This window comes from Coffea eugenioides, chromosome 2 (genome assembly GCF_003713205.1).
Source record: "Coffea eugenioides isolate CCC68of chromosome 2, Ceug_1.0, whole genome shotgun sequence".
Taxonomy (NCBI): Eukaryota; Viridiplantae; Streptophyta; class Magnoliopsida; order Gentianales; family Rubiaceae; genus Coffea; species Coffea eugenioides.
Genome location: NC_040036.1, coordinates 46568464 through 46582314, shown reverse-complemented (window position 1 = coordinate 46582314; position 13851 = coordinate 46568464). Strand labels below are relative to the sequence as shown.

Genomic DNA, 13851 nt, shown 5'->3' with positions numbered 1-13851 from the left:
GGCATTTAACACTCGATATGGGCATTTTGAGTTTGCGGTAATGCCTTTCGGCTTAACCAATGCCCCAGCAGCGTTCATGGATTTAATGCATCGAGTATTTAAACCTTACTTGGATAGGTTTGTAGTGGTGTTTATTGATGATATCCTAGTATATTCAAAGTCTAGGGAGGAGCATGAGCAACACTTGCGAATAGTGCTGCAAACCCTAAGAGAGTACCAATTGTTCGTTAAGTTCAGCAAGTGTGAATTTTGGCTGAAAAAAGGGGCATTCTTAGGTCATATAATTTCAAAAGATGGGCTTGCTGTAGACCCGGCGAAAGTGGAAGCCGTAGCCAAATGGAAGCGACCAGAGAATCCCACAGAGGTGCGAAGTTTTCTAGGTTTAGCAGGGTACTACCGCCGATTTATAAAGAACTTCTCGAGAATTGCGGGACCCTTAACTAACTTGACAAAGAAACAAGGAAAGTACATCTGGGATGTTAACTGTGAGAGTAGTTTCCAAGATCTTAAGAAGCAATTGACTATGGCTCCAGTTTTAGCTTTGCCCAATGGGAACGATAGCTACACGGTTTATACCGATGCTTCAAAAGAGGGGCTAGGGTGCGTGTTGATACAAAATAGGAATGTGATTGCTTATGCGTCTCGGAAGTTAAAACCTCATGAGCAGAACTATCCAACCCATGACTTGGAGCTTGCAGCTGTTGTGTTTGCCTTGAAAAAATGGCGACATTATTACTACGGTGTGACTTTCGAGGTATATACGGATCACAAGAGCCTTAAGTATCTGTTTTCTCAGAAGGAGCTAAATCTAAGACAACGTCGGTGGGTGGAGTTCTTAGAAGATTACGATTGCACGATTAACTATCATCCCGGAAAGGCCAACGTTGTAGCAGATGCTTTAAGTCGAAAGGCTCAACTAGCAAGTTCCATGGTGAGAGAGTGGAGCTTGTTAGAAGATGTATGTGAGTGAAAACCTCGTCTGGAACCGAAAAAGGTGGTTTTTGGAAATATTGAGGTGAAGTCGACACTGTTAGATCGAATTAAAGAGGGCCAAGTGAAGGACCCAATGGTGCAAAAATGGGTGAAAAAAGTAAAGAGAGGGGAGTTGCCTAACTTTAACCTAAGTCCTGATGGAATCTTAAAGTTCCGAAATCGTGTCGTTGTACCTAGGGAAGAGGAGTTAAAGAGGGAGATTTTGGAGGAATCTCACCGCTCTAGGTATACGGTGCACCCAGGGAATAATAAAATGTACCAAGATCTCAAAAGTCGGTATTGGTGAGAGAATATGAAGGCGGAGATTGCTCAGTTTGTACAAAGGTGTCTTACGTGCCAACAAGTGAAAGCTGAGCATAAAAAACCGTCAGGTCTATTACAGCCTTTAGAGATCCCTGAATGGAAATGGGAGCACATAACGATGGATTTTGTATCAGGGTTACCACGAACACAAAAGGGGCATGATGCGATTTGGGTAATAGTGGATCGATTAACTAAGACCGCACATTTCCTGCCAGTAAATATGAAATATTCTTTGGAGAAACTTGCCAAACTTTATATGGATGAAGTGGTAAGACTACATGGGGTACCAGTAAGCATTGTATCTGATAGAGACCCAAGGTTTGTATCCCGATTTTGGCAGAAATTGCAAGAGGCTCTAGGAACTAAGTTGAATTATAGTACAGCATATCACCCGCAAACTGATGGACAATCTGAGAGAACTATTCAAACTCTTGAGGATATGCTGAGAGCCTGTATTGTGGACTTTGGAGGAGGTTGGAGTCAATACTTAACCTTGGTTGAATTTGCATATAACAATAGTTATCATTCCTCTATTCAAATGGCCCCATATGAAGCCTTGTATGGACGACGATGTCGATCTCCAATCCATTGGGATGAAGTAGGAGAGAAAAAGATTATAGATCCGACTACAATACCATGGGTTGAAGAAGCATACGAGAGGGTAAAGGTGATCCGCCAAAGACTTCAAACAGCCCAAAGCCGACAGAAAAGTTATGCCGATCATCGGAGGAAGGATTTGGAGTTTGAGATAGGGGATAAAGTGTTTCTTTGGATTACACCATTGAAGGGAAAGATTAGAGCAGGAAAAGGGAAAAAGTTGCAACCACGATATATAGGACCTTTCAATATACTCCAGCGAATAGGAAAGGTAGCTTACAGACTTGAGTTACCAGCTAGTTTGTCTAGGATCCATGACGTTTTCCATGTTTCTTTGCTTAAGAAATACCATCCGGATCCGACTCACATTTTGCCACCCGAAGATGTTGAACTCGACGAGTCCTTAAACTATGAAGAACGACCCATTCAAATCTTGGATCGGAAGGTGAAGGACCTGAGAAACAAGCAGATTTCTTTAGTAAAGGTTCTATGGAAGCATCATGAAGTGGAAGAAGCAACTTGGGAGCTAGAAAAGGACATGCAAGAAAAATATCCGACATGTTCACGACGAAAGGTATGAATTTCGAGGTCGAAATTCTTTTAAGGGGGAGAGAGTGTGAGGACTCGCAAATTTCTTATATTTTTCTCAAAAATACCCTTTTATTTGGAAATTATTCATTTATTATAGCCCTACTACCCCATCATTCCACAATAAGTGCAAATGAACCTAGAAAGTAGGGTTTCACTTTTCGTTTCCAAGATTGGAGGAAGTTAGGGTTTTCACGTTTTTTCGTAGTGTAATTATCCGGTACGGTGCGAGGATCAATTTTGGTGCTTAAGAGTGACTTTTAGGAGAGAAATAATATGTGATTAGAAATAATGATAAAAAGTTAGTGAATAGGAAGTAAAAACCCTAGTACGTGCGATTTAAGGAAAAACGGTGCGAACCGACGGGTACCGTGCACTACCGATTGAACGCACCACTTTCTTACCACATGAGCTCATTAACACTTGAGCAAAATATCTCCTCAATTCCAGCTAGCCTTGACCGAAAATATGGACCAAAATAGCAAGGAAAAGAAACAAAAAATGAGTGGTGGTAGTGAAGCCACTTGTTGGTCACCTAAGGGCCATTGACCAAGATACTTATCTTACCTTCTTATCATGCTTCATTTTTTCTGCTGCTTGGCCGAGAGAGAGAGAGGAAAAAACACCAAGGGAAAGTTGCTCCATTTCTTCTTGAATCTAGCCACCAAGTGAGAAAGAAAGAAAACTAAACCGATTAAAGCCATCCTTGAGTGTTTATCTAGTGAGGTGTTGGTGAAATTTTGAAGGGGAAGCTAGGGTTGCTCTTGGTAGACACTTAAGCAAGGTAAGGATGATGATTTCCCCATTTCTTACACTTGATCTTGTTTAAATTAGCTTAGCATCTCAAATTTGTGGTGAATGATGGTTGTTATCATGTTTTGGGTGTTTTCCTTTTAGTTACATGAATTAGGTGATGTGTGCACGAGTCTCGGCCCACGCAATGACCCAGTCCGAGTCCCATTGGGCCCAGTCACACGGGCACGGGGCAAGCTCTTCAAAGAATCACTCCAAGCTCTGGTTAGAGTCGTCCAAGACCAACATGGAGTTCACAAAGATATTGAGGGCTTGGAGAGAGACAATCGAGTCATTTACACCATGATCCAAGCCCATGAAGACTCAAGTGGACCTCCAAGAGAATCGGCCGAGTAGGGCCTTAGTCTTTGATATTTGTTAGATTGGATTAGTTGCTTAGTAGAATGGGCCGGCCCATCTTTACACCAAGATGGCCGACCACCCCTTTAAGGTTTCTTAGGGTTTCTTTTGTTGTTACCTCTAGCCTATAAATAGGCTTGCTTTGTAAGGTTTAAGGGTAGACGTTTTATCAATAAAGTCGTTATTTTCGATTCTTCTTCTTGAGAGAGAATTCGAGCCTTTTACTTGCTTTGGCAAGGGTTTTGAGCAATCTTGCGTCTCGTCCTAGATTGTTCTACCGACCTATCCCGTGGAGTAGTCACCTTCATTGGAGTCGTCGTCCTACCGTCTTGAATCAAATCGTGTCGTCCGTTTGGTTCTAGATCCCGCAATTCCAAGCGTTGGACATCCTCGCTAGATCCTTGGGCAAACGTGCTACGTGTCTCGAAACAAATTGACCGAGGAACGTATCAGTTGGCTTCAGAGCTTTGGTGGAGGTATCTTCCGTTATATCTGTAGTTTTGTCTTAGTTTCCCTTATTTCCGCTGCCTTTGTTTTACAAAAAAAAAAAAAAAAAAAAATTCTGTTTGTTAGCATTGTTGCTTTGATGCGCCGTTTTCTTTCTTTTGTTGTCAAGAAATTCTGGTCGTTGTTCTTGTTGTTGAAGTCGTGTCTAGGTCTGTCCGTTTGAGCCTTTATTCCGAAAAAAAACAAAACAAAAAAAAAACAACAAACAAATATTCTGTCCGTGTAGCTCTTGTTCTTGTCGCGTCAAATTCTGCCCGTTAGTTGTTTCTTCCATTATAGCATCGCGTATTGTCCCCAATTCTGTCCAAAGTTGTGAGTTATTGTTGCTAGCTCTAATCTGACAAGATTTTGTACTCTTGTTGCATCAATTCTGCCCAGCCTTTGGCCATAGCCGAAACTACAAAAAAAAAAAAAAAGGTGCGGCTAGGGTTTTGTGCAGCTAAGACCCTTGGCGGCTAGGGTTTCTATCCTTGCGGCTAGGGTTTTGTTGTTTGTCTCAAATCTGTCCAAGTGTTACGTGTGTCACCCAAGCTGTTTTAGTTAGTTTTCTAAACTGATTTATGGTTTAAAACTAGTTGGTGTTGTGAATCTTGAAGGAAAATTACAAGAATTCTAGGTTTCTTGAGTTTCTTGAAATTAATCTTGAAGCTCTTGAAAGTTCTTGATACGATCTTGGAGTTTTGGGGCTGTTGATTGTCATAAAGTAGGGGCTGCCCAGATTTGATTTTGTTATTTCGGCCAAGTTGTTGGATTGTTCTTAAGTTTTAAAAAAAAAGAAAAAAAAAAGAAAAGAGAAAGGCAATCGGGTAGCAAGAAAACCAAGAAGGAAAATCGCACTTTTTATTGCCCAAATCTGTCTTATTGCATCTTATACCACCTTAACCAGAAATTACATCAAGAAGGAGAGGAAAAAAAAATTGAAGAAATTCAAAAGTTTTGACCTACCTCTTCTTGAAATTCTTGATCACCTTGAACTTTGATTACTTGTACTACCTTTTGAGGTTCTTGGAATTCTTGATTATCTTGGGTCTTGAACACTTGCACCTCCCTTCGAATAAAAATTTCTTGTAAGATCTTGCATCCATACGAGGCTTCCTTGTTTTAGGAGTAAATTTCTTGGGAATTTCTTGAGCAAGTCGCTTGGGGGAATCTTGGGTAACATTACTTGCATTATCTTGGGAGGCCATTATCTTGAAACAAGAACCAAGGCTGCCTTGCCTTGCAAAGAGAGAGGGGAGCCGAATTGTCTTGTTCCTTGAAGAGGGGAGGGAGCCGAATTGCTTGGGGCTAGTTGCGGCTAAGAGAGAGGGAGTTTTATAGGGGAGTAACCGACTTGGGCAAGGGTTTAAGTGGGAGAAAATCTGGAAAGTTTCGGCCGAAGGGAAGAAAGGTTGAATTTGATTTGGAGAAGCCATTGGAAGTGTTAAAGGTTGTTCAAAAGAGGACTTCAAGTCTGACTTGTTTTCCCAATTGGTTTAGGAAACTAAGTAAATACTTGGATCACCCTTTAATCACTCGGACACCTCCCTATTTTCTCTCCTTGCTTTAAGGGACCACTCCTACTTTCACTCCTACGTTTTAGGAACCACTCCTATATCTTAGGAATCCTAGGGTTTCTTTTCCTAGCATTACTTCCAAGTCTGTCCGTCACAATTAGCCTTCCAAAACCGTCCTTACCAGTCCAAAGTCTCACCCAAACGTGTCCTACACTCTTACTTACTCTTATGGGGGAAAAGTTGGTGACGATTATTGGACTTGAGCAAGATTTCTCAACTACCTACTCCAACAGGTAAAGGTACTTGGTAAGTCTACTAAGAGTGTTTGGAGTGCTATACACGAGCGTGAGTGATACACTAAGGCAGTGAAGTGAGGACACATTTGCACTATTCTTGTACTACTAACCTTTTGCAGGGCATAAGGAGAGACATGGAGCAAGATCAACAACCGCCTTCCAAAGACTATACTCTGTTGTTCACCGCCATGAGGCATGAGCTCAAACGCATTAGTGAGCAACAAATGGAGGAGTTGCACACCCGGTTTGACGAACTCGCCAAGAGTCTCACCCCAGGCTCTCATTCTGGATCACGCAACCGGAGTAGCCGTGGCCTCAAAGGAGCACCCAGTGAGGACTACTCCGCCAGTGAAGACGACGAGCAACCCGAAAAGCCTCGACGGGACACGCCTAAGAACGAACTCAAGGGGCTTAAGATTCAAGTCCCCGCATTCAAAGGCAAAAGTGACCCTGAAGCTTACTTGGAGTGGGAAGGCCGTATCGAGATGGTCTTCGACTGCTACGATTACAGCGAGGAGCAAAAGGTTAAAGTTGCCACCGTGGAGTTCACCGACTACGCACTAGTCTGGTGGGACCAAGTGAGAACCCATAGGAGGAGGATAGGCGAACCACGTGTTCGGACTTGGCGAGAACTCAAGGCACTGATGCGCAAGCGATTTGTTCCTAGCTACTACAATCGTGATCTCCACTCTAAGCTTCAAACCCTCACTCAAGGCAACATGAGTGTGGAAGACTACTACAAAGAGATCGAGACGGCCATGATGAGGGCCAACATTGAAGAGGACAATGAAGCCACGATGGCTAGGTTTCTTAGAGGTCTCAATCCTGACCTTCAAGAAGCCTTGGAGCTCCAACATTACTTGGACATGCACGACCTTCTAGAACTCGCTATTAAGGCCGAGCGGGGGAAGAAATTAAGACGAGGAGCACGAACTTTCCAATCTTCTAACACCACTTCATGGAGGGGCAACCCACCACGAAGAGTGACCCACGAAATTGGAAGTGTGGCGACACCACCCACTTCTAACCGAATCCAAGGTAACGCCTCTAACCGCAATTCCTATTCTACCCCTAACAAGGTTTCCGACCCATCCAGGTCCACTTTGAAGGCACCGCATGAGACTCCTAAGACTAGGAGTAGGGACATCAAGTGCTTCAAATGCCAAGGATTTGGACATATTCAGTCTCAGTGTCCAAACCAACGGGTCATGCTCATCACTCACAATGGCGAGATCGTGTCTGATGATGACGATTGTGAGGAGATGCCCGAATTCGTCAAAGACGACTGCCTGGAAGACGAGTCAGCTGAGGAAGATTGCTCGCCTACCCAAGGAGAAGTAGGGTGCTTGGTGGCATGACGAGTGCTAACCGCCCGAGTTAAGGAGGACGAGCAACTGCAACACGAGAACCTGTTTTATACCCGCTATAAGGTAGGAGACAAGGTGTGCAGTCTCATCATCGACGGTGGGAGTTGCACGAATGTGGCAAGCTTACTCATGGTTGAGAGCTTAGGGCTCCCCACTACTAAACATCCACACCCTTATCGCCTCCAATGGCTGAGTGAGGATGGGGAGGTACGGGTCTTCAAGCAGGTACGCATTCCCTTTTCCATTGGCACTTACACTGATGAAGTTATTTGTGACGTCGTGCCTATGCACGCAACCCATGTCATCCTGGGGAGACCCTGGCAATTTGACAAAAACGTCACATTCGACGGAAGGGCAAACAAGTACACCCTCTTACATGATGGCAAGCGCAAGGTCCTCACCCCACTTACACCTGCACAAGTGTATGAGGACCAACTTAAGTTGCAAAGAGAGTGTGAGCAAGATCGTCAAAGGAGGAAACCAAAGGCGGTCGACCCTGGCAACGGCTCCACTTCTGCAAATGCGCCATCGACTATGTGACAGCCCCACTTTCCCCTAAGGCGAACCAAAGAGGTTAGCGGACTACCTGCCCAGCTCTCGCCAGGACTAACGGTGCAGGCAAACACGATCTAAGACGTTTCGGGAAAATAATACGCGCTCACACAAGCCGAAATTGCAAAATAGACAAACGCAAACTAAACCGTCGGTGAATAGTGGGTGCCATGTCATATAGCTCGAAAAAACATTTCCAAACTAAATAGGACACAGAAACGGGGTTAAAACAGTGTTATACACATACGTTTGCAAATTTACAAAACAAAAGGGAGATAATTGGATCAAAATACATTTAGGGTTTTGCCCAAAAGGAGCTATTCAAATTACATTCACATAAGCTCAACTCGGCAACCAACATTCATAGCCTTTCCAAAAGTATTCAAATTCCTGTAGGGAAAACAAAAGGAATAGAGTGAGCTTACGCCCAGTGAGATACTACCATTCAAGCAGCAAAGTTCATATAAGCATAAAGCTTTTCATTCCAATTCATCAAAAGTAAGCCAATAGCACGCATCAATAGAGTTAATAAAAGGATACGGGCGGCTCTCAAGAGCCCTTTTCCTCGCTTGCATTCTTGATCGGACCTCATTGACCCTCCGTCAATGTTTAAGAGTAACCAACCGTAGGCTCCACTTTACTTCCATTCCTTCCACCCAACATACCCCTACCGGGCCCGAACTCCAAACAGTAGAAATTTGGTAATACTCGAGTATACCGGAATCAAGAGTCTCACTACTACAAGATTCCATATAACAGTCCCCATGGCTCGTCAACTTTCACGACCAAGCCCTCGTTGGCTCGATTCAATCGACTACCAATGGGGTTGAGCTCAGTAGTAACAGTAAAAGCCGTTGGATCCTTGTCCAAACGACACCAAATCCAGTTTTTCATGTACATTTCAAGTACCACAGTGAAACAGTAGACAGTCGTGTATAATACAAAAGGGGGTGAGGGCGATCAAGTACACCCTCACTTTAATCAGTTTCAACAGTGCAAATAAGCCTTCAAGGCATAAAGTTCAATATAATAAAGCCACATTGTAAACAAACAAGTGAGTAGTATACTCACCAAGCAAGCAAATGATATTTCATAAACCTCCGCCCAAAGAGCGTCTTGGACCACCGTCACGTCCTAAAACATTCAAATAAGCACAATAAGACTCGATTACAGGTCATAAACCAATTCCAAATACTACCAAAATAGGGCTCCATAAGAATGTATAAGCACTAGAATAAACCAGGGAAATCCGGAAATGGAATTAAGCTCTAAACCATAAAAATAGTTTTGACATCATTTTACGGTTTTGGCACCATTGGCACTAAGATTATCGGATGGAGGTGCAATATACACCGTTTCGAAGCTAAGAGGTAGGGCTAGAATGTTGAAGAAGGCTACTCAGTCCATTTTCTAGTGTAACCAGGTCAAAAATTCAATATACTAAACCAGAACCGCAAAAACAGGTGAACAAACCGCATTCTGGTTCAAACATCATAAGTCAGGCTACCTAAATCCAAATCAAGTGATTCCAAAGCCATCTGAAAGCTAAGACACCAGGGTACATTTATTTAGAAGGCGTCAATAACCAAATCAGAAGCATTCCCAATCAAATTAACCAATTACCAAAGCTGATTACCAAGTTCGGGTAGAAACAGGGCAGCAGGGGTAGTTCAGTCTTTTCATAAGCTACGCTACTCCGATTGATCTGAAATTTTGTAGGAATCTCTAAAATATCATTCCCTACAACTTTCATGTTTTAGCCCAAGGCTAATTCGGCCTCTAACTATGATAAAAAGTGCCAGGCAGAATGAGGGGGAATGAAACCCTAACTTTCACAATTTCCTTCCAAAACAGAAATTTCCTGCAATTAACCACAATTTACACCTTCTAGCTTCATTCTAGATCAATTCCCATCATCATACAAAGCCACACCATATGAATCATATTAAATCAGAAAAATCATGATTAAATAGAAAATGTCATCAATCTCCACCAAAATCAAGAAATAACACCTAATCACATCCCTTAAGCTACCACAAGTCATGAATTAACCATCATTAGATAGAGGAGAGGGGTTCCTTTACTACTCACCTTAGTAACCAAAGAAAAGAGACCACTTAGCACCTTAAGCTTCCAAACAACTTCACCAATCACCTAAATACCCCTAAACTAATAGGTTTTATGGAGTAATTTGAAGATTAACCGGTTGGAATGAAAGATTGAGCAAGATTGAAGGTAAGAAAATTGAGTAGTTTTTCTTCTTTTTTCTTGAGAAAGAGCCGGCCAAGAAGCTTGGAAATAAGTGTAAATTTTGGTCAATTTTTGATTTAAATGGTAAAAGGATGAATAGCAGTCATAACTCAAGACTTATTCTCCATGTGACACTTGTCACTTCATTAAATGCATCTCTATCTCTTTGTTCCTCTCACACCAATTCACTTGGTAACCTCTAATTATCTCTTAACACCCGGTAAATTAAACCCAGTATCCAAAACTTAACCTAACTGGCCGAATTTTTTCGAACTTTTCGCCCTAGTGGGTCCCACGTCCGGTATACGTTCTTAATTTCTCAAAATCTAACCGATACTAGAAAATCATCTAAAAACTATATTTACTCATAAAAATTATTTAGAAAATTTTCTAATAAAGAAAATGCATAAAAGGCGTGCAAATAATTAAAATAAGGCCTAGAAATAAGGAAATTTACGGGTTCTTACACTCTCTCCCCCTTAAAAGAATTTCGCCCTCGAAATTTTCTCACCTTAATTCACGAACAGTTTAGGATATTTCTTTCGCATCTCTTCTTCCACCTCCCAGGTAGTCTCTTCTATCCCATGATTTCTCCAATTTTCCGGAGCGAAAACAACTGCGACTAACTCCAGATCGTGGGTTGGATAGTTTTTGTTCGTGGGGTTTCAATTTCTTAGAGGCAAAAGATTTCACATTTTGGTTTTTGCGTCAACACACACCCCAAACCTTCTCTCCTACCCAAACGCGGCAATCCTTACAAACCATACCAGTGCTCAAACGATGTTTCCCCATAGGAGTACTACTTTCAGGTCGTAGGGTAGACGAGCAGGTTTTGTATCTATTCTGTACATAAAATTGGGGTTGACAAATGAGTGAGCAACACCGGGATCTACTAAGATTTTCGCAAATCGGTGAAATACCGAAATCGTTCCTTCCTCAATTTTAGAAAAATCGGGGACCTGTTGTGGCTCCAGTGAATACACTCGAGCCGCTACCTTAGGTTTGGTCCGTTCCACCTTGGCCGGTTTGGAATTAGTCCTCGTCGATTGCTGACTCTCCTTTCCATCTCGTGATAGGACTGGACAAGTAGCGAGCTGATGGTTTGCACTTCCACAGCGCAAACATTTTCCCTTCTTCTTCCAGCAATTGTCCTCCGAGTGGTTTGACTTTCCGCAATACCCGGAAGGTCCGCGTGCTGCAGAAGCCGAGCCTCCTCTCTGGCCTCTCCCCACTTGGCCGCCTCGTGACGGGCCCTTTCGTGACACTCCCGGCATCCTTTCTCCTCCCGTTCCCCGCCCAAACTTGGAAGGGGTACTCTCATCCCCCTGCCCCGAACTACTTCTAGGAAATCCTCATTTTTTTGCCTGGAAGTTTCTCACCTGTAGCCTAGCATTCTCTACTCGTTGCGCCTTCTCCACTGCATCGCTGAAGGCGTTAATTTGGGCTACCGCGAGGTCCTTCTGGATTTCTACGTTCAGGCCCTGGACAAATCGCCGTATTCTTCGTTCCTCGGTCATGATGAGTTTGGGCGCAAATTTGGATAGGTGGGTGAATTGGCTCTCGTACTCCGCTACAGATTGGGCCCCCTGACGAAGCCGAATAAATTCATCTTCCTTCCGCCTCTGAACTAGAGGAGGGAAGAATTTAGCATTGAATTCCCGCATAAAATTCATCCAGGTCCTGGGCGTTTGTTCCCGTTCCCATTTTTGCCGAATAACGTTCCACCAGGAACGGGCCGCCCCTTCCAGTTGAAAGACGGCGAAGATCACCTGCCTCTCCTCCGTATAATGTAGGGCGGCAAAGATAATCACTATCTTCTCTAGCCACCTTTCGGCCACGTCCGGATCGGGCCCCCCGATAAACTTTGGTGGGCAAACTTCTAGAACCTCTCGAGAGCCCTATCCTCGCTCTCCACGTGATTACCGAGGTTCCCAGGGTAGGAGTTAGGGTTTTGACCCTATTGGCGCACCACTTGGGCTAGTAAATTAGTCATTTGCTGCATAGCAGCCGCTATTTGGATGTTAGGATCAACCCTAGGTTCAGGGTTAGGTCCAAATGAGGTTTCCCCAGTGCCCCTTTCAGGCGTGGGTTGCCTACCCCCGCGTCCACGGCCTCTACCACTACGAGTGCCTTCCATCAATCTAAGTCGATCTCGGTCACAAAATAAATATACTGTTAAAGGGCACCTAACCCTCCTTTTCGAAGCACTAAACAGGAACAATTAAACAAGGACAATTAACTAAAACAACTACCTCGTAGAGCATTTAAACACAAAACACATATACATAGAACACATAACCAGATCAAGCAATTATACAGAACAATCAGTCAAGTACATACAAAGTGATACGCTCCTCGATCCACGGTCGAGACACGTAGCACGTTTGCCCAAGGATCTAGCGGGGATGTCCTACGCTTGGTGTGCGGAACCTCTAACCAAACGGACAACACGATTTGATTTGAAGGTGGTAGACGACACTCCGATGAAGGTGAATACTCCAGGGGAATAGGTCGGATGAACAATCAAGGACAGGACGCGAGATTGCTCAATAACCCTTGCCAAGCAAGTTAAAAGGCTCGAATTCTCTTTGAAAGAAAACGAATGCACTAAGAATTTTATTCATCAAAAACTAAGTCTTAAACCTTACAAGACTAGCCTATTTATAGGCTTAATGAAATAACAAAACCCTAAAGAAACCTAAAGGGGAGGTCGGCTACCTTGTCATCAAGGTGGGCCGGCCCATGCCTTCTACGAACAACGAATCCAACTAAATTGAAAACAATGACTAAGGCCCTACTCGGCCGCTTCGTAAGGAGGCCCACTGGGGTCTTCTTGGGCTTGGACCAAAGTGTAAGTTGCTTGATTGACCCTCTCCAAGCCTTCAATATCTCTATAGGCTCCATGTTGATCGTGGACAGCTCGAACAAGGGCTTGGAGTGATTCCTTGAAGAGCTTGGCCCGTGCACGTGTGACTGGGCCCAATGGAACTTGGACTGGGCCCTGGCCCTGGTTCACATCAGTCCCCTCCTCTTGAGAAGGATTTGCCCTCAAATCTGGATCCTCCTCACCAAGAAACGGGCTCAAGTCCGCGACATTGAAGGTCGCGCTAACATTGTACTCCCCAGGTAGCTCCAATTTGTATGCGTTGTCATTAACCCGTTGGAGTACACGAAAAGGTCCATCCCCTCTGGGGGATAATTTGCTTTGTCGCTGCTTGGGGAACCTCTCTTTGCGTAAGTGTAACCAAACCCAATCACCAGGCTCGAAAATCATTTTGCGGCGGTGCTTGTTAGCCTGCTGGGTGTATTGCTGAGTACGCCTTTCAATGTTTGCTCGAGCGGCTTCATGTAACCTGCGTACAAAATCGGCCTTCTTTTTCCCATCTAAGCTTGTGTGCTCAGAGGAAGGTAAGGGTACTAAATCAAGAGGGGTCAGCGGGTTAAAGCCATAAACAATCTCAAAAGGTGAGTAGTGTGTAGCACTGTGAACAACTCGATTGTAGGCGAATTCAACATGAGGCAAACACTCTTCCCAAGTCTTAAGATTCTTTTTAATCAATGCCCGAAGTAGTGTGCCGAGTGTGCGATTGACAACTTCAGTTTGTCCATCGCTTTGTGGATGACTAGTGGTGGAGAATAGTAACCGAGTGCCAAGTTTAGACCACAGAGTCTTCCAAAAGTAACTTAGGAATTTCACATCCCTATCACTAACAATGGTCCTAGGCATACCATGCAGACGGACAATTTCCT

At 43.8% G+C, this 13851-nt stretch overlaps 1 protein-coding gene across 1 annotated transcript; it reads left to right on the top strand.

Moving 5' to 3' along the window:
• Positions 1 to 1285: 1285 nt before the first annotated feature.
• Positions 1286 to 7839, top strand: LOC113759821. The gene is made up of 6 exons (XM_027302397.1): positions 1286 to 1894; positions 1964 to 2128; positions 2243 to 2467; positions 6052 to 6354; positions 7117 to 7269; positions 7363 to 7839. The coding sequence occupies exons 1-6, from the start codon at positions 1286 to 1288 to the stop codon at positions 7837 to 7839; spliced, it is 1932 nt and encodes a 643-aa protein (XP_027158198.1).
• Positions 7840 to 13851: the final 6012 nt, after the last annotated feature.